The sequence below is a fragment of the Pseudovirgaria hyperparasitica genome, assembly GCF_010093815.1.
Source record: "Pseudovirgaria hyperparasitica strain CBS 121739 unplaced genomic scaffold EJ05scaffold_24, whole genome shotgun sequence".
NCBI lineage: Eukaryota > Fungi > Ascomycota > Dothideomycetes > Acrospermales > Acrospermaceae > Pseudovirgaria > Pseudovirgaria hyperparasitica.
This window is the reverse complement of record NW_022985572.1, coordinates 183,419-204,927: the sequence shown is the minus strand read 5'-3', so window position 1 is coordinate 204,927 and position 21,509 is coordinate 183,419. Positions and strand designations below refer to the sequence as shown.

Genomic DNA, 21,509 nt, shown 5'->3' with positions numbered 1-21,509 from the left:
GTCCGTCTGGCGTGGTCATCCGCGGTCGAGCTTTTAGTGATACTGCTGTATGGCAGATTAGACGTTCAAGAGTGTGGTCCTGCATAATTTTGGTCGGCCATGAGGTCAATCATATATCCCTGACTGGAGCAAGCATATGGAGCTGCGCGTAAAATCCGCACGTAGTCGTTGTTTCAGCTATTACCCCAACGACAATCTCACTCGCACCATTTCAGAATGATAGCGTCTCGGCGAGCTTGCTCTATACACCTCGCCTGTATCAGAACCAGCCAGCACCAGCGACTCGGGCACTTGAAGTGGTCCAATCTGGCTGTCGTGTCCATCGATCGGACGCCGACACTGGGTTATTCGATACTGATCCAGGGTGTGGACGTGCGTTTCATCGACAACTTCTTTGACAGATACCGGCACTGTCGTCGACCCGTTCCGCGTACTCCTGATCGACAGCCAGCTGGACGAGATGGACATTTTGGCCTTCGCTGCTGCCGACGGTGCTTTACGAATCAACGGGGCCAAGGGGGGCAGATTCGCGGCCGTGATTCCGACGCAGAGTTCGGTGAATGTCCAGGTCGAAGGGGGCATATATACTGGGATTGGGTCTGGGTTTGTTAGCTCACGGCGTAGAGGATTTTGTTAACGACTTGTGTGAAGTAGACTTGACTTACTTTCGGCTCTGAGCGCATCTTGGTCGACTGTCCGTTATGTTAGATTGGAAATCCTTGTATCTGTAGATGTTTCACTGACTTTTTGTAGCATGGACCACATAGTAGAGGCGTACAGCACCGGCTGCTGCTGAGCTGTGTGCATGTTGATCAGTCGGGATCACCACCTCTCGCTCACGGCCAACACTTACATCCAGCCAAGGGCAAAGATACCGGCTATGCCCCAACGCTCTCTAGGGCGCCGATGTAACCTTCTCATGATAGGAAATGGCAATACCAAAATCGCAACGTCACTTATAACGTCAGTAATGGCAAACGACAACAGTACCGAAGGGTGATCCTTCAGACCGTAGCGGCTGGAACAGAGCTCCGGCGCTGTCCACTGCGCTGTGACGTGCGTACCACACTGGAAGATTTCGAGAAACGTGTACACGAGAGCCCACAACGCTGTCAAGACAATGAATACATCGGTGATCTTGCGAAATGTGCGAAATGGGGAAGACGCGGCGGAAGAAGAAGAAGAGCTCGCTGAGCTTGATGGCTCCCGTACATGGGCTTTTTCCATCACGACGACGATATACGTCAACTGGCATGCATGCATGTGAGCAAGTCAAGATCTGTACAAAGTGAACGCAAGTAATTTATTTACTTTAGAGTTCATCCGTCCACGGTCCCCCCAATGCGTTGGGTCGGCCTCTGCGCCCTGGTGTCCATTCAAGCCCAGATATATCCCTACAACCGCATTAGCACTAAATAAACATCGCTCATAAGCAGTCGGGGCTGGACCAATGAAATGATGAATTTGCACTTCAAGCAAGAGAGCTCCTGCAATAAGAGCCAGCCAGTCGTCCCAGCCGAGAGGCTGAGGACGGACTTTGAGGCGGACATGGAATCGAAGACCAAGTGCGATGAGAGGCAGTATTATGCCAATAGCCAGCAAAGTCGTCTCGTCGTACGCCATGGCTCGTCGCGGAATTTGCTTTCGAGGGTCGATTCACGTAACATATATGGGCATACTCTGCGTGAAGTACACAGCGCGACCCATGGTCTCGGGATTGCATCCGTACTTGATCACTTGGAGGTCTGCAGTATAGCGCCACTTACCTGGGAGGCATAAGACGCAAAGAATGGCATGCTATGTGACTGAACCTCCAATCGATGCGTACGAAAACGCAGTAAACTGGTGTCTTGCACCAATGATACTGGCCGTGGATAGGTTCAGTTCATCAGCCGGCTGGGGCCAACATGCAGCCTTCCAAGTTCGATGTTCGGGGTGTGGGCGATTCATGAAGATCTCTAAATCCTGCTAAATTTAGCCAGACCGGATCATATAAAAGCTGAATCCTCGTCATGGGCATGCTTGAACGAGTAACCACCGATAAGACTATATGATAGTTGTACAGGGGCGTATGAAGTGGAACATATGAACGGTTTCTTCGGTGCAGCATGTTAATCGTGTATATCAAGCCTTGTGGAGGCTCGTAGCGAGTCCCCCTCAAACCATGTACATCAATGGGGTATCCGGAGCTGCTCATAGTGTCTCGATTACTTTTACATACCGTGTCAAACCTGGCATATTTGTGACAACCTCCCAACGCCTCCCATGCAGTTATGGAGACCTTCAGTTCCATCTACCCCCTCTTCGACTCCCTCTACCGCCTCCAAAATTGCCGCCACCACCGCCAGCGTTCTGTCCTGAGCCTTGGTTTTGGTAATTCTGGTTTCCATAATTGCCCTGAGCTTGGCCTTGGCCTTGACCACCACCGCCGCCGCCAAATTGCTGCATGAATGTGCCAAAGTCCATTGAGCTAGGGTCCTGCCCGCTCGCCATCATCATCTGTGCCATTTGCATCATCTCTTGTTCGCTGGGCATTCCCGGCATGCCCGCAGGCGGTCCTCCGCCCCCTCCTTGGGGAGCAGCAGGTGCTGCCGGGGGCACTGGCATGCCAGGCATACCACCCCCAAACATCTGTTGGAATTGCGCAGTTTCTGCTTTTTGGCTGACAAGTTGGTTCGCCATAGTTTGCTGTCGGATGACGTAGGACGCCCATGTGAATTCGTCGAAGCCATAATTGAAGTAATCGCTTTGGTCACTGCCTGGAAGACGCCATGGCTTCGTATGCTCGGCCATGTCTGCACAGAACGTATGTGAGTCGGCGTAACTTCATATACGTGTACCATAGAGAAGGACTTACCCGCATCAAGGTCAACCTGCGATATAGGCTTTCCAGCAGGCTCATACATAGGATCTGCTTCGACATTCACAGTCGAGGTATGTACCTCAGGAAACTTTGAGCCATCTCGCAGCTTTTGCGACGCTACCGGTGTTGGCGCCGTAGATATTCTGCTAGCTGTCGATTGCTGTCCGCCTCTTGAAGCCACGTCTGTTGACGACGGCCGTGGATCCTGTTTAATTGACTGATATTGATTCCGTGGACTACAACCATCCTTCAGTACGTAGAAATGCAAGCCTCCATTGTTGTTGCGCGACTAGAGTGAGCGCAAGGGCGACTTACGGTGCAGGTTCGGCATTATCTTTGCGCTCTGTTATGATGTCGATGTCCTGCAGCTGTGAGTTAGCGACGGCATGATACGAAGACCGCAGCACGTACCGAATCGTCTGACTCTTCCTCTTCGCCTTCCTCAAGCTCCTCGTCCATTTTCTCGTCTTTTACATCGTCACCTTCATCCGCCGGTGTCTCGTGCGCATTGGCGTCTTGCCCTCCCTCTCCTGTGCCGTAAAAGTCATCTTCGTCCTCCATGTTGATTCTCAAGCCAAGGTCTATGGAGGAATAGTGTCACAGTGATTGCGTGAGCAAAATGAGAGGGTGGAGCCGAAGGTTGAATGTTTAGAGGTAGCTATGGATGCCGGAGCTGATGTAGCTCTTTGATTGGCTGATGGCGCGTCGGGCCAAAACGAACTTCACGCCGAAGCTGTCTGCCGCAACAAATGTTGACACTCGAGACTATCCACAACGAAAGCCTATACACCGTCTCTCAATAACGAATCCCGCGCTATAAGATCCGAAGAACAAACTCTCTGCCAGCTCTAGCCGGCTCGCCCTGGACGTTTCCGTAGCCGCGACTACGCTATACACCGCGCGACATCACCACAGCTAGTTCGTGGTGGACGTCAAGACTCAAAATGTCGGGCTTCGGCAGGTCAAACTCCCTCAGCATAAACACAAGCCAAACAAACTCCTTGTTGTGCGTCCATATTTCGATGTTTGCGCGCGGGCGCGCACAGTTGCAACCGCGTAGCAGGCCTACCTGGCTTGCATCCTCCCTTGATCTGAGTGTCGATGTCTTCTATTCGGTGACGCTGACCGTATGAATAGTAATTCTGGCGCTGCCGCACAACCCCAGCGAGGCAACTCTCTCTTCGGTTCGACGACAAACACTGCGCAAACTAGCGGACTCTTTGGAGCTCCGGCAGCTACTACGCAACCTCAAACCGGCGGACTGTTCGGTGCTTCGACAAAGGCACCCAGTACAGGTGGATTATTTGGTAATACAACGTCACAACCTCAGAGCAGTGGACTTTTTGGACAGACCACGTCTTCTGCGCCTCAGAGCGGAGGCCTTTTCGGTAATGCCGCCAGTACACAAGCTCCACAAACGCAAAATACTGCAACTGCAGGAAGCGGTCTTTTCGGTCAATCTCAAGCTACAGGCACCACGGGTGGACTTTTTGGCGGAAACAATACGGCACAGAGCCAACCACAAGCAAGCTCATCCTTGTTTGGTGGAACGACGCTTGGTGGAGGTACCCAGACGCAGGGGCAACAAAGCGGTGGGCTTTTCGGGGGCTTAAACAATCAAAACAAGCCGGCAACCCCGTCGTTGTTGTAAGTTCTTTGATCTGATCGGCGTAAGTCTTCATCTGACCATGTGGCAAAGCGGTGCTTCAAGCACGACACAAGCCCAATCAAAGCCTACTCTATTTGGTTCTACACAACCAGCTCAGGCTACCGGATCCTCGCTATTCGGCGGCCAAAACAATGCACAGCAGCAAAACGCGGGCGCATCGACGAATACTGTTCCGGGGGTGACGATTGATCTTTCCAATCTCAGGCCAAGCACTCGGTTCTCCGACCTCCACGAATCTCTCAAGAATGAAATAGTACAAATGGAGAACTTCATCCAGCAACAGCTACAGTACCACACTCAGATCAGCGTTTTCCTCCCCTCCATGCAAGAGAAGATTGCGAGCGTAGCGCCAGATGTCGAATATCTCTCGAGTCGACTCAACGCGGTGGAGACTGCTCTCGACAACGATGCAAATGATATTCACAATGTGAAGTTGAGCGTGAAGCGGGATGCAGAAGAAGCCAGGCTCTCCTTTATGGCTATTGAGCAATTGAAATTACCATCCCAGTTCCACTACCCCGGAAATTCTGGCTTCGGGACGTCCCTTCCGAGATCCTCGCTGGCTGATCAAGACATCTCTTCGGCCGTCGATATGGCCTCTTACTTCGAGTCGAAGCAAGCTGGTTTATCGGAGGCCATCACGCAACATCAGGCACACCTGGAGGAAATCGAGTCACACTTGCATACAGTCGAGGCTAGCACTATGCAAAAGGCACGGGAGCTCACGGAGCTAAGAGATCGCGGCGCTTCTGGCATGGGCCAAACACCGGCCAAGCATGACGGACTGAAAGATCTTGGCATGACTTTCCAAGCCTTTGAAGCGGCGATTCTGAACTTAGCCACTAAGGTCGGCGAGACGAGGGAAGGCTTGATCAATGTTATTCTGGGGAACAGGAATGGTATGTGAATTGACCTTGGTACGAATGCGGCATATGCATACAGAGGCGTTTCTGGTGTGTGACTGTCTGCAAGAGCATAGCTTAATCGGTGGCTTGTAAAGCTGTAAAATGTAACAATATGCAAAATCTGCGTGATTGAGGATCATGTCTCAAGCATCATCTTTCGTCGTCCCCTGAATCGCGAATATCACTCATCATGTCCTCCATTTCGATCTGCTCCCATCCCGCCGGAGCAGCCCCAGACATCATCGATCTGGCATACGTTCGACCGAATGATGCTTGCCCTGGGTATGACACAGCCGATAGAGGGGATAGACGTGCTTGAACACGTGCTCGGAATCTGTCGCCCATGCAAGATGAAAGGATCAGGAATGCTGAAAGGTGTCAAAGGATCGTACTACAGCAGTTGAATCTAACTGACCAAAGAATGCGGTGATAGGAAGCAGTAGGATGAGGCCGAAGCCTAGCCAGAAGTTCATCACTACACAGCGACTGCCTTGGCGTCAATTTGTTGAAAGCCAGATATCGGCATGGACTATGTAGTCCACAGTTGCCAAGACATCTCCGATAGCAGTATGAGCGCCCGCTTAGTCATACCGATTAAAGAATTTCTACGACCTCCGAGCTTTTTTGTAATCCCACAACACCTCTCCAACGGTCCAACATGGATCGCCAACCGCCATGAATTTATGCGCTCTGGACCTGTCAAAACAGCCAGTAACCTATAGAACAGTAAGCTAACTACTCTCTTCATACACTGTAACTTCCCCCTCAGCATGATTATCAACCGTTATAATCTGTCAATCCACTGAGTTTCGACTTTGATGACTACATAACACAACAAGAGATCCGTTATATGAAAGCAACCAAGGGACTACATTTCGAAGCATGCATGTGAAGCGTGTTGTAGCATTTAGCTAATCAGTGCTTCACCAGACTGGTCCGCCGACATGGCCGACGTGACTACGCCGATACCGATCTCGGTTGTGCAAGGTCGATATCTTCTCTTCGATACACCGACTATCGCATATCTGCGGCGTGAGCACAACGTCTGTGGTGTACTGATTGGTACCATACCCCACGTATCGCAACAAAATGTCTTCCTCGGTGTGCCTCTCGAGCTCATGCCTGAAGAAGCCAGAGTTCTTGTTGAAAAGGGCGTTGCGTACCTCGTAGACGATGCACTAGCGCATCGAGAAGGCATCTGGGGGATGAGTGCTGAAGAGCAGAGAGTGTTCAAAAGTATCCTCGCGACACAGGGCCGTGAGCTTTCTTTAGCTGGTAAGCGCCAAGCAGACAAGAAGAGGGAAGAGCACTTCAAAAGGGAGCGAGAGAAGAAAGGTAAGGCGAAGGACAAGCCTGCGTCAGGTGATCTTCTGCATCTCGGTGTCGACGAAGAGCCTAGTAGCATTGCTTCTGCCACGGAGTCTTCTCAAGGTGCTCCCACGGAGACAGACGACGATGTGTCTCTGTTCTCTGGCGCCCCGTCTACTCCTGTCAATGCAAAGCCTGAGCTCGACCTGCTTAAAAAGGTCGATCAATGGCACATTACACCTATGACATCGCACCCACCTTTACCAATGCATGCCGAATCCTCGCTGCCTCTCCCGGCGGTCGGCAGCTCTTATCCACTTTTCTCCCACCTCTACAAGAAGGGCTACTTTATGACTCCCGGGCTCCGTTTCGGGTGCAAGTACTGTGTGTACCCTGGCGACCCGCTCCGGTATCACAGTCATTTCCTAGCAGTCGGCAAGGACTGGGACGAAGAGTTCAACCTGCTCGATCTCGTTGGAGGTGGTCGGCTAGGCACGGCGGTGAAGAAGGGCTACCTTGTAGGAGGTCGGGAGCCACAGTCCGAGACATCAACACAGCCCGATGATGCGGTAGACGTGCGTACTTTCTGTATTGAATGGGCTGGGATGTGAGAGTACACTTGCTTGTCCCTGCTTGGAGATATCATAGTCTAGGAGTGAGAACAATCAAACAAATGTATCAAATACAAGTCTCGAGCGATTGATAATAAGCATTATCCAAACATAATACACACATCCTACCCTACATTCCCTCAACCAACTAACTAATCCACATCCATCTCCTCACCCACACCCACACCCGCCGCCCCAACAACAACCGTCCCATGACTCCACTCCCCGATCCTCTCCCGACTACACGTCGCCACAATCCTCTCCTCCAACTCCCCCAACGCCCCTTCAAACCCATCACCATCCCCCGCCCTCATCCCCCTCACCCACCCCAACACCGCATACCTCGTAACCAACAAATCACTCCCCCCCTCCAGCCCCGTCGCCCTCCACAACAACCTCAACACCTTCCCCTTTACCCCCACCCCCGCCGTCGCCGACCCGTTCGCCTTCGCCTTCGCCCCACCATACAACGCACAAACCCTCTCAAACACCCCCTTGCGAAAACACAGTCTCAGATCTGCCGTCGAGGCAAGTGCGTCGATAAGGTAGTCGAGCACCCAGGTTATTTCGCGGTGGGGGTCGTAGTCGTCTACGTTGTTGTTGGAGGAAGAGGAAGGGATGTTGAGGACGGCGGAGCGGAGCCAGTAGGATGGGAGGCGGGGGATGTGCCATGCTGGTTCGCGGTTGAGGAAGGAGTTTAGTTTGGGGTAAAGGGGGTGTGTTGGGTCGGCGAGGATGGGGAGGGCGTGGGCGGCGAATTGGGTTGCTGTGAAGGGGAGGGCCGGGATGGATTTGAGGGCGGGGGTTGAAGGGGTTGAGGGGGTTGAAGAAGAAGAAGAAGAGGAGTGGAGAGTATGGAATGAATTGGCGGTTTCGAGGAGTTCGCCGAGGAGGAGGGCGAGTTGGGTGCGTTCTTGGTAGGGGGAGTGGGGCAGGGCGGAGGTGATGGATGAGAGGAGGGTGTGGGCTTGGATGCGGATGTGCAGGTCGGGGGAGGAGAGGTAGAGGATTAGGGCGGGGAGGTCGGCGTCGGCGATGAGGGCTTCGATGTCTTTGTGTGGGGCGCGGGTAAGGGCTGGGTGGTCTTGGTCGTAGGGGGGCGGGAAGGTGAAGTTGACTTTTGGGGTTTTGGTTGGAGGGGGTTCGGAGGGTTCGGGGGCGGTTTGTGGTGGTGGTGGTGGTGGTGGTGGTTGGGGTTTGGTGGAGAGGGTGGTTTGGATGAGAGTTTGTTTGGCGCTGCGTTCGTGTGAGGAGGCGTCTCTGAGGGTCTTTTTGATTGTGGTGCGCATGGTTTTGGTGCTGGACTTGGCGATGTGGTGCATTGATGCGTCGATGAGGGTAGCATTCTCTCCTATCGCCTTGCAGCAGAGCGAGAAGCGTGCTATCCAGGCGGCTCTCTCGATGAGGATGTCATCGGCATCGCGTAGGAACGAGGATTGCTCGTAGATGGTCATCCAGATCATGCTCAATGGACCCTTGGCATGGGCAAGTGTCTTGTCTTTCGATTTGAGGGTCTCCAAGTCGTCCCAGTATTTGATCGGTCGCTTGACATGTCTGGCGATGCAGTCGTCGAGGAAGCTCAGGAAGCGTTGGCCGGGACACATGGCTATGCTCAAGACAAGGGCCTCACAAGACGACACGTCGGTCTCAGACTGCAGGAAATAATTGTCCCGTGCGACGCTTGCCACGATATCACGTATCTGATCGGTGGAATTTGAGCTCTGTAGGTCCGACTCAGACGAGGATCCAGCTACTATCTTCAGCAGTGCTGTGAATGGGGACAGGTCAGACCCTTCCCCCTTTTTGAACCAATTCATGGACAATGACCATCTCGCACAGTTCAGCAAATGGCCTAGCTCGAGAAGCTTAAGCTCCTTCGCTCCATGGTCTTGCGGTGGATCAGCCTTCAGTATCTCCGTCAGATGCTTCGAGACGTCGAGGTTCTCTTCGAGCGCGGTCAATGGCACGACTCGGTAGTAGAGCGCCAGTAGCCGTGTGATGGCTTCACGCTCAAGTTGGCGTTCAGGTTTGGACTTGAAGAATACTGCGACGGCATCTTTCATCTTCGGACACCGTTGACAGAATTCATATACCAACGTCTGGCCAGCGGCCTCCCAGGTTGCCTTGTTCCTGGCGAGACATGCCTCTTCAAACATCTTGAGCACGGTCTCGAGCTTCTCCAGCGCTATGATGAGGATTCGGACTGCAAAAAAGGTGATAAGCTCCACGCTCTGGTTCAGGCAGCGGGTAAGTACTGCTTGGTTGAGGGCGGACGGTAGAAGATTCTCCAGTATGACTGATAGCTGCGGAGGCGACGAGTCGTACGAACCGGTTCGCCCAAAGTATTTCGGCACCGGTAGTGATATGGAAGCATACATGAACGACGCATATCCTATCCACGTTGCCGTCAGTTTCGGGTCAAACTGGAAACTTGACTTCTTCAGGAAGTAGTCGGCCATCAACTCCGGGCAGCTCTCAAAGATGGCAAGTGTAAGATCTTGCTCCAGGTTTGACGCCCATGGCCGTAGCGTCTGGAGAAAACTGGCCAATTTCGTGTTGCGCGGATGGACCTCATGACCTCGCAGGGACGTGGCAGTTGGTGTTGTCATCAGCGGGAACGAAACCTGATCGTTGCTCGTCTCAATATCCTCCCTTTTCCGGTAATACCAGCCCCAAGAGTCATATAGCGTTCCGTTCTGAGCCGATGTACACGCCAACAGAAGAAACGAGTGTGCAACATCGTGCACGTTTCGCTCTGCACTATCCTCTGTATCGTGGGACTCTGTGTGGTAAAGTTTTGCAACATTCGATAGCACTCGGTCTGTAAGCAGAAAGCTCTTACTAGACCTCGGTATGCCCTTATTCCTGAGCACACTCTCCCGAACCGTGTCCAGTACCGCCATGGCAATATCATGCGTATCCGATATCAGGTGGTCAAACATCGGCCGCACCACATTACCCAGCTTCAAGATCTCGATCTGCGTCTGCGCAGGCTGAAACTTCAGGTGGGCCAACACATATCTGATTGCATCAGATCTAATGGATTCGCGAACCTTTTCGAACGTCTCATTCTCCCCACGACGATTGGCATAGCCAAGCTTGCGCGACAGAGCACTTGAGTCGAACGTCCACTCGCGCTTCAGAAAGACTTGTCGCGCAAACGCACCTCCATCAAAGGTGACAAGCTCTGTCATAAGTTGGAGACACGGCGAACTGACACTCAGCTTGACGCTTGACATCCCACGCGACACCGTCTTGAGGTTGCCATACTGCAAGAGAGTCCGGCACAACGGGGCGCCAAAACGACTCAAGTCGAACGAGTTGGAGATACACTGGAGGATAAGCCGAAGAACGCGAGTGGACAGTGCAAAGAGGCGATCATTGCTGTTCGTAACGGCGAGATTCCACGTCTGGAAGACATCCGGTAAGAAAGCCGGCTTATCGGCGTCGTCCTTCGATCCACTCTGATATTGAGCGAATTGACGCTCCAGATATGCCGAGAAAACATCGACATTCTTCCCTGTCGGCGTTGCTTCAGATATTGTAGCCAGGCACGTCTGGAGGAATCCCTTTGCAGATTTGAGATCTACCCTGATTTAGTACAATTTTGTTGACATATCAAGAATTAGAGGTTTACCATGGGAGGCCACGGCCGTGTCCTGCTGGAAATGCAGCAGCTTCGCGAGCTGCTCCGGACTATTCACGGTCACTATCTGGTGCTCATCTTCTTCCATTTGTTGCTCAGTCATTATCGCAGCATTGTTCGACGATACATCTGCAATGCGACAAGCATGCATGAATTCACGAGACATTGAAACTTTTAAGTGGGTCCGGATGAAGCTCGGTTGGGGGTGTGCATGATGAGGTGTTCTATGATTGCGGTATAAGTGAGCATATTCAACGTCCCCTTTTCAGATCCGTTCTCTCTATGAGGGATCATACACTTATGTCGTGTCTTTGGGTCGGTTCTACTCAGACTTCCAGTGACAGATTTAGCGGTCTTAGAAATTCTTCACACGATAGCATACTGAGCCACTCAAGACAGCAACAGGGAAAAAGCATGAATATATTGAGCAGCAGTCTACAACGACAACAACAACAATCAACAAGAGCTATTAAACTTGAAGTGAGACCTAGAAGAGAAAGTCAAATGAAATCCCACCGAAAAGGCGTCACAACCTAGTCCGAAACGCAGTCTACATCTTGCCCTTGCCTTTCCCGCCTGACAGATAGGGAAAGGGGTCATTCTGCTCCACTGACTCGAGTCTACTCTTCTCCTCCGCAAGACTCAGTTGCATCGCGTACTCCAGATCGTCAAGCTCAGCCCTGTTAGACCCTTCCGCAGCAGCAGCTGGCGGCGACGACGAGTTCGACGCCAATGTCGTCTTTGCACGGGATTTTGGCGATCTTTTGTTCTTCGCGTACTTGATCGGGATGCTGAACGAGTCCAAGCTTGAATCGGTTGGTGGCGAGGAATAGTACGGTTGGTGGGTCTCTGATATAGAGCTCTCCTGCAAGCTCAGGCGAATAGCTTCTGCAATCTCAGGATCGACCTCGTCATTGACTGGCGTTGTGGCCGTTTCGGAGGAGCTTGGTACTATCACGGTGTCGTTGCTCTGGACGCTATTCTCGCTCAGTCTCCGCTTTGCCTCGTTCTCCAGACTCTCCTGTGATAGCAGAGCTGCATAGGCCAGTGCTTCGTCTTCGTTGTCAAGCAGACCAAGGCCAAAGCGACCAGCCATGCGATTGGCTTCGCGGCGCTGGTTGCGCTGCTCGAGTTCCAACTCAAACTTCTCGTTCGCGATGTATCCTTTCAGGTTTCCACCACGATTAGCAGAGAAAGTTGCGCCACTGTTGTTGCTGCCTCTTTCACCGCGTCTAAGTCTTCGCTTGCTACCCTTGTATTGATCCGCGGCGGAGGAACTGAAACTCCAATAGTGTAGAAATGTCCCAATGGAAACTATGCCTCGTAGCACTGTAGGATCTGGGTCAAGGCAAATGGCGCCAGCCGCAAAGAAATTGATGCCAACTCCTTGCACAGAAGCTTGTGCTTGTTGCAGTCGACGTCGTGCTCGAGATGAGTGTCGCGAGTGGAGCGTTCGCACAGGTAGTGGACTCGATGCCAGTGGGTCCCAGGCTTGAACGAGGCCATCATTTCCACCGTGGACAATATACAGACCTGTAATTGCCAAACAAGATATCTCCGGAGAGTCGGTGAAGATGATCCGGATCGGATCGACGGTATTCGCAAATTCGACGTTTTTGGAGATAGGTGCACGTATATCCCAGAGCAGGACTATACCCGTGCTAGTGCCTGCGGCGACGAAACGAGCTCGTTGACCTGGAACGTCGGCCGGATTTGACGGCTGGCTTGCCATAGATTGCGGTGATGCAAATGGTGAGGACGCATTTGACATGGTGGAGAATCCGAATATTGGATCTTCTGAGAGAGTCATCGTTGCAAGCATTGAAGAGTCAATTGCGCTTGTTGTGAGTTGAACAGACTTCAAGCCTCCAAATGTCAATGTTGATAATCGCCACTCTTCGATGAGGTGGCCACGTTCAGGGGAGCTGCTCAGAGACAGAGTCGAGATTCGACGAGGCCGTTGAGGTCTCTCAAAGGCGTCTGGTGTCGAGGGTCCACCGAACAAAGAGGACTCCTGTGATGACTTCTCGCTCGCAGTCGTAAGAGAAGGAGATGAAGCTCTCTGGCCCGACGGCTCCTCCAGCTTACAGCGAGTGAAGCGTCGAATGCTTGAGACGCTATCTTCGTCTAGACCACATTCGAAAACCGCAATCGACTCGCCGGCATAATGCCCGTCATCACCAGCAAAGTCAACCTCTATCCGGCGCCTCATGTCCCAGCCAGTGCATACCTGACGGAAATCTTTCGGCCTCTTCTTCATATACTCTTCCATTTCACGTGTTTCTGCCCGTATCTGTGCCACAGAAAGACACTCACCGTCCCACGAAGACCGAGGCGTGTAACTCCCCGTAGCTGTGGAAGCATCGTCGTAAGGATTGACGCGGGCGGTCCGCCTACTAGGTTCTACGAGGATCCAGTGCGTGGTCCTGCCCCGTTCCCATGAAGCTCGTTCTAGATCGGTTGGACGCCGCTTTTCACCAGATAGCTTGGGGAATTTGGTCAAATAGAAGATCTCGCCCAGGGCGTTCAGAGCTACCGCCCAGATCCTATTTTGGGCTTGGCGTTTCATAGAGTAGTCATCATCGACAGCTATGGCAATAATGGGGACTCCAGGGCTCAATACCCATCGTGCAGTCGTTTCGCCTTTCAAGAAGCGCCGACCTCGTGTCCCATCAGTACCCAACGAGTAAGACGAGATGATACCGCATGACAAGCCACAAAGCATTCCGACTAGGCCTTCACTCAGATGAGGCACGTTGGATGATTTGGCGATCCACACAGATGTAATGCATTCCCGACTAGCAAGCACGGCTGGCATACCAATGTCATATTGTGCTTCATCCGAAGGCGCAGCAAGAACACGTCCCCGTAGCTCGTCCGTGGCACGAAAGTAGGCCGAACAACCAGGATGCCCTTCTCCATACAACATACCATATGGCTGGCTGACATCCATGACGTTGGGTACTCCAATTATGTCACCTGCGCCGAGACCCCATTGTGAATCTCCTGGGAAAGCGTCGGAAAACTGAAAGAATGGTGTTGGGTCAGAGAGTCCCCAGGGGTCGACTTTGACGGTAGTTGGATCACTGCAACACGCGGACCCAATCTCGTCGGCACCATGTATGAAACGCGGCATTCGCTTGTTGAGACCAGTACCGAAAACAGCGTGCATATGATTGACCGTTGTGAACAATTGCGAGTTGTAGATTGTCATAGGTACGGGATTTTGCTGCTGGCCAGCACGCGCATTGGCTGGAGTAGCGGAGATACGGACAGGCTTCCCTCTGGCCAAAGATCTGAGCAGGCGGGTCCTGAGAATGTATTCGCTTCGCCACGACGCGAGAGCAGTGAGTCTCGTGAAAGCGCGCTTGCCCGACGGTACGATGTCTGATCCATTGGAGGAAGTGATTACTTCTTGACGCAATTCCTCTGCGCCAGGGAAATATCTGCCGAATGCAGCCCTCCACGCGTGCGGTGTTGTCACTAGACTATGAAATCGACGGCTTACGAGCGCGACGGCCGAAAGATCGGTAGGAGAGAGGTGCGAGATTGCATGTGTCAGGACCTCTGTAGAGCTGTGAGTTAGCAGACTGGGCATAGAATGCAAAAGGCACGATCATACCATTGGGAAGTTTATCAATGTAAGACTTGTCATCTACGCTATCAGAGAGCTTCTTGACGACTTCGAACGACCGGCCCTCGCTGCATGTCCTCAATGGGGTTGAAGAAGCAGATTCAGCTTCGTAATCAGAGATTCGATTGCTGGGAGGTGATGGTGTACGCTTCAATCGCGTCTCTTCTTGCGCGACTGAAGCCACGACGCGCGCTGCCTCGACGCTGGTGACCTTTGCGACGTCGTCGTGGTGGCTGGATGAAGCCTGGTGGGCTCTTGCATCATCTCCATCCAAGGAGAGATGCAAGGCTGACAGTTCTTCAGGGTGGAGTCCATGCTGTGAGGCTTCGGAGGTTGAGGGGGTGGGCTGTTCGGTATGAATGTTTTGGGAAGCTTGTTGGGGCTCTGATTGCATATAACTTTGGAAATTGACTTGAGAGATGCGCTTGACTGAGCCAGCAGATTTCTGGGTCAGTCTTAAAGTAGAATTGGAGAGCGAAATGCAAGATGTGGTTCGTTGTTCTGGGAGAATGGAGAGGGTGACGTTTGCGAACCTAAGTTTTCCATGCGCCACTAGTGGCGTTTGTCAGATGCAGACACGGAGACCGGCATGGGTGGTGGCATGATGGTGAAGAGTGCGAATAAAAGATGAACACTGATTTATTGAATGCATAGAAGAGTAACTGTTTAATGTGCAGAGTGAGGGTATCAAACTAAACCCACGCATATCTTGTGAGTCTTCGGGCAACCATGCAAATGCACCTATCATGAGCGCCAAACACCTAGAAGCGAAATTCATATGCATCTTCGTCAATGTCCAAGGCATCTCCCCCAACCTGTGAAGTATTAGTGAATGCGACGATCTCCCGCGCAATACTGCTCACCTGGTAGCCCACAACCGAAGCCGACGAAGAGGTAGAGGAGGAAGATAACGACAAGCACCAGCAAGACCATGAGTTTGACATTCTTCCACCACATCCTCCTCCTGAGCCCACGACTGCGGACACGAAAGTCAGTCGCACTACCTCCAAGCCTGTCCGTCTTGTCGACGAGGAGATCGATTCGTTCGCCCCTTTCCAAGACGCGCTCGATGTTCTCGGTCATGATATTCCTCACTGCGTCGATCTCGGACTTTGCCTGTCTAATTGCATCTTGCTGCCCTTCTTCGGTTGTGCCTTGCTCGATCATGAGCTTCTTGAGCGTCCCATTGAATGCACCCGCACCAAAGGCCGGCAATGCGGAGAAGTCAGTAGTCTCAGGGTACTGCGCGAGGAAGCGTTTCTGGATGCTGATGAGGAAGCCAAACGCGATGCGCCTTTGCAGATCCTGTCTGGTCACGACGACGTAGGTGAGCCCTCCGGCGGAGCGTGCGCTGGCAGGATATTCATCGTGGCCGGCCGCGATGTAGTGGGCATGCAATCCTTCAGAGACTACCGTCTTCTTGTCGGGTCGCTTCTTGATCTGCGGCAGTAGCATGGGTGCCACGCCGGAGGCATTGGAGGCCGCGGAAGTGGTGTGCTCGGTCAGGATCGTGGTCCCATATGCGATACATGCACTGTGATGAGGTTAGGATCCTATTCGGGGGTGTGTCTGTGTGGCAGGTCTGGGACGTACTAGAGCAGCGGCTGTTGCGAAGAGCTGCTGGAAGCCATGTTCGAATAGAAGGACAATATATAGGTGATTGCAGGGGGGAGTAGCTTTTTACCGGGTATGTGGAATACAAAGACTTGTGGATGCCTGTTGTGGTGACGACGAGGGCCTGCTGCATGGACGGATCAGGTTCCTTGTAAGGCAGGACTAGCCCGATGTAGGCTAGACCACATCTATGCTACCTAGCACAGAATGAATAGATTACTATGATTCACAACTATTATCTGAACTGCATCATCGTATAGAAAAGTCTCGATCCAACATGATCCCCAAACGATGCGGACATCCGTCAATGATGGACACTAGTGAAGATCATCATCAAAACGGCCCCCTCAACACACCACATAATCTGTTGTGTGCTCACGAGACGCCCATCACCATAGTGCTGTGTTTACACTGTCTGCAGAGAGCGAGCACGCCGCTGCCCATAGCAGTACGAGAAGGCAATACACGGCGTAGTGAAGTTGCGTTGACTGCCCAATGGATCGAGAGACGGCTGTTAGAACACGGTGGGCGGGATGCTTATATAGCCAGCGGAAGAGCAATGTGTGAGAATGCCTCCTACCCGGACGCCTGGCTGGCTGGCTTGATTGATGCTGCGCCGGGTAGGTAGCAGTGACTGAAGGTTGAATAATCTTTTTCTCGACGCAGCCCTACAGTATCGCCCCCAGCACATGGCTGTGTGCTTCCAAGGCAAGCTTGCTACGAAGATGACGAATGGAATATACCGGGCGGCGCAGATGTGCAGCGTTGCGGTGCAGTGCCGATAGTCAGTGCAGTGCGGATAGTGATAGTCAGCATGCTAAGGCGTTACGGGTAAAAACAGCAATAATGATAACCATCATCAACACCAAACAGAGTCCCCCATTTTCACACTCGTTACAAGGCCACAAACCACCGACATGAATTCACCCTATCACCGATGTCATGTATGAGGAGAAGGAAGATGAATGAGCCATACCAACGAGATAAATTAGACACCTTAATTATATATATATACTGCACACCTATACTCGGGTAGTCAGCGAGCCAAACGATGGATTAGTAACCACGAATCAGTACAGACTCACAAGCTCGAACGAAGTGATGCACGTGATGATTAAGCCTGCCGTAGTACCTTATATATAAATATATCTACCTAAGACAAGATGATGCATGTCGTATTATGTGACGAAAAGGTAAGACAGACCGAGACAGAGTGGCGTGGCGCAGGAGGCCGAAGGGGGCTGAAGCAAGTGGCGGCTACTAATAGCTTGAAGCTTGGTAGGGAAGGCTCTGCCGGCCTGAAGACCGGTATGGAATAGCTGGATAGATAGGTAGGTAGGTATGTCACTACAGAAGGTATGGACGGCGGGACAGCGGCAAGCACAGCCGCAGCTGGGCACCTCGTGGTAAGTACTGGGGAAGGTATTATGCCAGTGGAATGTAGGATGGAATGTACTATGAATGGCAGCAAGGCGTCAGAATTACGGAACGCTAGATGAGTATGTAACTGGCTAGCTAGCTAATATCGGCCGCTTGTTATTTGTTTGTTTGTATATAAGTTGACGTACCCACTAATGAGCCAACCCACTAATGAACCACGTGATTTGAGTACGACTCTAAACGCCTATATTAATAACTATATACTTAAAATAGAGGGAATTTATAAAAATAAGCCTTATATACCTTCTTAGAGGCTATCTATCTAGTCTATAGTAATTAAGTCCCTAATTCCTTAAGCTTTTCCGCACGTTTAATAGCTTAAACTACCTCTACTACTACCTCCTTCTTCTCCTTATCTATAGCCTTCTTTATATATATAATATTTATAAATTACTTATTAAGGTCTATTTTAACCTTCTTCTATTTTCTCTTTTAGACTAGACTATTATTTTAAGCCTTAAGCTTAGCTATACGCGTCTCTAATTATCTAATATTAGCCGTTAGCCGTTCTATAGACTATACTAATAAGAATAGTAGATCTCGAGTCTTATTTAATAGCTTACTATTAGATTGGAGTACCTCTACCCTATAGTATATATTTTAAGAGCCACGAGGTATATTAGCTAGATCCCGTTACTATATAGATAGAGATAGAGTCCTTAGATACTTATCTAAATTAGGTAATATAAAAGGACTATTTATCCCTTTTAAGCAATTAAACGGGTATAGCTCTATAGCCCTCTATCCTTCTATAATCTAAGATAGTTATAGCTATTATTTCTAAGCCTTATAGTAGTACTTAATAAATTAAAGCTTCTTTAGTAGAGCCTTATTATTAAGATATATTAATTCTATTAGGACTTAGCCTTAGATAGAACCTAATCTATACGTACCTTAGCTAATAGGGTTAGGAGGTAACGTAAAGGGCGGTAAATAGTTATATACTAGATAGATCGGCGTCCCTTTATATATATACTCTTAGATTTCTACTAAAAAGGTTTGGTAGTAATTCGTTCTATAATAGAATATACTCTATTATTCTATCTAACTATACTACTATCTAATAACCCTATTCTTATATTTAAATTACTCCCTATATAGTACTATAGTTAAGATAGTCTAACTAGAACCGAGAAGGTTGATATAATCTACTATAGAGATAAATAATACTATATTAAATAATAGAGATCCTCTATAATTAGTATTAATCCTAGCTATTTCTAACTAAGAAGTAGAAATATTAGACTAAATCACGGAGATTTTAGACGAAGAAATAGTAGATACGCTAAGTAACTTCTAATAATATAAAGCTAGATAACGAGTTATAGCGGAGCTATATAAGGTATTATAATAAACTATCGCTAAACTTTAGGAATATATCGTAAATTAGGCTTAAGAGATTTAAACCCTTAAAGAATAGGTAGAATATATAAAACTTCTTATAAAGAGACGAGAACTTAAGAAGTCTCTTAAAGAACTACGCCGAACGATAGTAGGTAGATAACTTCCTATACTAATTTAGGCGGAATTAGTTTACCTACTATTAGAGTTATAATAATCTACTATATACCCGGCTACTTCGTTACTAATTTACTCTACTTCTTCTCTAGATATACTAAAATCTAAAGACCCGACTATATTTATAGGGAAGAACTAAAAGGAGTAGAAAGACTAGAAGAGAGACTATAAAAAGTACTTTCTTAATAACCCTCTACTCTTTTCTACTAAAGTATAATATATTTCGTTCGGAGAACGATACCTAGGCTTATAATTCTATAATTAATAGAATAGATAGAAGGAAGTATAGCTACTATCTACGATAACCTAGGAATATTTAGCTATATTTATACTAAACACCCTTAGAATAGATAGAGAATATAAAAGAAAGGTACTATCTAAGTTAAGAAGCGTAGTATAACGACTAAACTAGACACCTACTTAACTACTATAATACCTCTAAAACCTATAGAATAATATCCCTATACTATAGAAAAATATTTATATATTCTAGTTTCGCGAAGTACTACTTCCGTTAATCTATAAAAGACTAGAAATAGTATTATTAAGTTTTAACTATCTATATAAATTAGAGAAGAAAGCTAATAAATACTACCGTATCCTTAAGGAATATGGCTCTCTAGGTAAAACCGACGAACTCTATACGGGTTAGAAATAAGGTTAATTAGATACGTTCGATTAAGAGTAACCTTACCGCGATTAGTACTAGAAGAGTATAAATTAGAGTAGAAACGCGTTAAGAGGATACTAAAATAATTAAGGCGGTACTTCTTAACACGGAAAAGAATAAGATATAGACTTAAATATAACGCCTATTTATTAGGACGGGAACTATAATAGACCTATATAGATTATTCTAATCCATGCAGCCACGTAGTGGCCAGAGCTAGGTTAAGTTAGCTAAGTTAAGCGAGGTTACTATATAAGTAGACCGTATAAACCAATTTCTACTCGTTAGGAATTAACCTCGTATAAGAGTAAGATTACTCTATAAATACATTTCTATATCTCTCTATGAACTATTAGACTACTATCCCATGGCTTTACTCTTTATATTTTAATTCCTCTCTATATAGTGTGATAAGCCATCGCCACGTATGTCCCTTTTTGTAAATGGCTGTGTTCTTAGTATAGTAGTCGCGACGAACTCACAAGTATCTCTCCTAGGTATTATGAGTTCTCTTTGAACGCACGACTTCTTATTAGTTCTCTTTTACGATAGGACGGGTCTATATAATACTCTTAATTAATTTATTAATAGCTAAGCCTAATAATCAATACCTATAGAGGCCCATGAACGTAAGGAAAGGTCGAATTATCGAATATTAGTAATGGGGGAAGCGTGTGGAGCAGAATGACCGAGGAAAACGCCCTCCTTAAATATATAATAAGCCATATAATCGAGCCAGGGACACATATATATAGGGCTACAGGAACGGCCTTCCACATATACCTCCCTAGCCTATAGAACTACTACCCTTAGTAGTATAGTAACCGTGTAAGAAACTGTGTGAAGAACGCCTAAAAGAAAGACCTTAATACGAATAAAATGCGCCCCTAGTAAACCCCTCGGCGCGGGTAAACCTTAGCCCGGATTATTAGTTAAGGGCAGCCCTTAACTAATAATTAGGCAGGTTTTTAGGCGCCTAATCTTAGTACTCGAGGTCGCGAGCCAGCTCCTAAAGAATCGTGTCGCTCATCTTAGAGAGGTTAGATTCCTCCTTATCGGATAGTTCGTTAGGCCTCTCCTATCCGTAGAAGTTCTCTTCGACGTTATCTAGGCCCGCGTCGGGCTCGAATTTCTTAAAATTAATTGGCCGCTTAGCGGCGCGCGCCTCGTTAAATTCCTTCTAGAACGACCTATCCCTATAGACTAGCCTTTCCTATCTTACTATTTTCTTAAAGGTCTCCACGAATACCCTCGAGCCCTCCTTAAACCAGGCGTCTACCTTGGCTTTAAGTTATTAAGGACTTGCGTTAAGCCACGCAGCTACCTCTTCTTTTACCTTCTAGCTATCCTATCTTTTACGGCCGACTAATACGTTACTAACGGCGTTAAAACTCGGGAGTTAAACTGCGGCTAGGAAGGCAAAAGGAATCGCGCCGTATTTATTAGAAAATCCCGACGGAGACGTGGGTCCCGGAGTTAAATTCCTATGAGCTACTGCGAGTTATTCCTATATGCCCATTTTAGGCACTTCTATTATTATGTGATTAGGGCCAATCGCGATATACCATGGAAGCATCGTACGTCTTCCACCCTTTACGGGACCCTAGGCGCCGTGTATTATTAGTAGGCTA

General features: G+C 49.2%; 10 protein-coding genes across 10 annotated transcripts; 3 read left to right on the top strand and 7 right to left on the bottom strand.

Moving 5' to 3' along the window:
- Window positions 1–55: 55 nt before the first annotated feature.
- On the bottom strand, window positions 56–1,336 carry EJ05DRAFT_230706 (uncharacterized protein). Its single transcript, XM_033739972.1, has 5 exons — window positions 1,065–1,336; window positions 854–955; window positions 745–797; window positions 666–692; window positions 56–599 (listed from the first exon to the last, which is right to left on the bottom strand). Exons 1-5 carry the CDS (start codon window positions 1,253–1,255, stop codon window positions 181–183), a joined length of 792 nt encoding a protein of 263 aa, XP_033595491.1. The 5' UTR covers window positions 1,256–1,336; the 3' UTR covers window positions 56–180.
- Window positions 1,337–1,875, bottom strand: EJ05DRAFT_230705 (uncharacterized protein). Its single transcript, XM_033739971.1, has 2 exons — window positions 1,449–1,875; window positions 1,337–1,394 (listed from the first exon to the last, which is right to left on the bottom strand). The coding sequence occupies exon 1, from the start codon at window positions 1,721–1,723 to the stop codon at window positions 1,472–1,474; it is 252 nt and encodes an 83-aa protein (XP_033595490.1). The 5' UTR covers window positions 1,724–1,875; the 3' UTR covers window positions 1,337–1,394; window positions 1,449–1,471.
- A 122-nt stretch (window positions 1,876–1,997) lies between these two features.
- On the bottom strand, window positions 1,998–3,466 carry EJ05DRAFT_480754 (uncharacterized protein). Its single transcript, XM_033744928.1, has 4 exons — window positions 3,275–3,466; window positions 3,179–3,225; window positions 2,858–3,099; window positions 1,998–2,795 (listed from the first exon to the last, which is right to left on the bottom strand). Exons 1-4 carry the CDS (start codon window positions 3,422–3,424, stop codon window positions 2,284–2,286), a joined length of 951 nt encoding a protein of 316 aa, XP_033595489.1. The 5' UTR covers window positions 3,425–3,466; the 3' UTR covers window positions 1,998–2,283.
- Window positions 3,467–3,685: 219 nt separating this feature from the next.
- Window positions 3,686–5,578, top strand: EJ05DRAFT_480752 (uncharacterized protein). Its single transcript, XM_033744927.1, has 3 exons — window positions 3,686–3,869; window positions 4,001–4,510; window positions 4,563–5,578. The coding sequence occupies exons 1-3, from the start codon at window positions 3,808–3,810 to the stop codon at window positions 5,437–5,439; spliced, it is 1,449 nt and encodes a 482-aa protein (XP_033595488.1). The 5' UTR covers window positions 3,686–3,807; the 3' UTR covers window positions 5,440–5,578.
- On the bottom strand, window positions 5,414–5,966 carry EJ05DRAFT_480751 (uncharacterized protein). The gene is made up of 2 exons (XM_033744926.1): window positions 5,853–5,966; window positions 5,414–5,805 (listed from the first exon to the last, which is right to left on the bottom strand). Exons 1-2 carry the CDS (start codon window positions 5,908–5,910, stop codon window positions 5,588–5,590), a joined length of 276 nt encoding a protein of 91 aa, XP_033595487.1. The 5' UTR covers window positions 5,911–5,966; the 3' UTR covers window positions 5,414–5,587.
- Window positions 5,967–6,103: 137 nt separating this feature from the next.
- Window positions 6,104–7,485, top strand: EJ05DRAFT_480749 (tRNA-splicing endonuclease subunit sen34). Its single transcript, XM_033744925.1, has one exon. The coding sequence runs from the start codon at window positions 6,382–6,384 to the stop codon at window positions 7,354–7,356; it is 975 nt and encodes a 324-aa protein (XP_033595486.1). The 5' UTR covers window positions 6,104–6,381; the 3' UTR covers window positions 7,357–7,485.
- Window positions 7,486–7,508: 23 nt separating this feature from the next.
- Window positions 7,509–11,125, bottom strand: EJ05DRAFT_470799 (uncharacterized protein; the record flags this gene model as incomplete). The annotated part of the gene is made up of 2 exons (XM_033742952.1): window positions 10,994–11,125; window positions 7,509–10,942 (listed from the first exon to the last, which is right to left on the bottom strand). The coding sequence occupies exons 1-2, from the start codon at window positions 11,103–11,105 to the stop codon at window positions 7,509–7,511; spliced, it is 3,546 nt and encodes a 1,181-aa protein (XP_033595485.1). The 5' UTR covers window positions 11,106–11,125.
- A 163-nt stretch (window positions 11,126–11,288) lies between these two features.
- Window positions 11,289–15,154, bottom strand: EJ05DRAFT_470796 (uncharacterized protein). Its single transcript, XM_033742951.1, has 2 exons — window positions 14,625–15,154; window positions 11,289–14,569 (listed from the first exon to the last, which is right to left on the bottom strand). The coding sequence occupies exons 1-2, from the start codon at window positions 15,028–15,030 to the stop codon at window positions 11,553–11,555; spliced, it is 3,423 nt and encodes a 1,140-aa protein (XP_033595484.1). The 5' UTR covers window positions 15,031–15,154; the 3' UTR covers window positions 11,289–11,552.
- A 103-nt stretch (window positions 15,155–15,257) lies between these two features.
- On the bottom strand, window positions 15,258–16,348 carry EJ05DRAFT_480748 (synaptobrevin-like protein). Its single transcript, XM_033744924.1, has 3 exons — window positions 16,230–16,348; window positions 15,500–16,170; window positions 15,258–15,451 (listed from the first exon to the last, which is right to left on the bottom strand). Exons 1-3 carry the CDS (start codon window positions 16,265–16,267, stop codon window positions 15,426–15,428), a joined length of 735 nt encoding a protein of 244 aa, XP_033595483.1. The 5' UTR covers window positions 16,268–16,348; the 3' UTR covers window positions 15,258–15,425.
- A 172-nt stretch (window positions 16,349–16,520) lies between these two features.
- On the top strand, window positions 16,521–16,978 carry EJ05DRAFT_480747 (uncharacterized protein; the record flags this gene model as incomplete). Its single annotated transcript, XM_033744923.1, has 1 exon — window positions 16,521–16,978. A coding segment is annotated over exon 1 (347 nt), but the record flags the coding sequence as incomplete, so codon positions are not given.
- Between the last annotated feature and the right edge of the window lie 4,531 nt (window positions 16,979–21,509).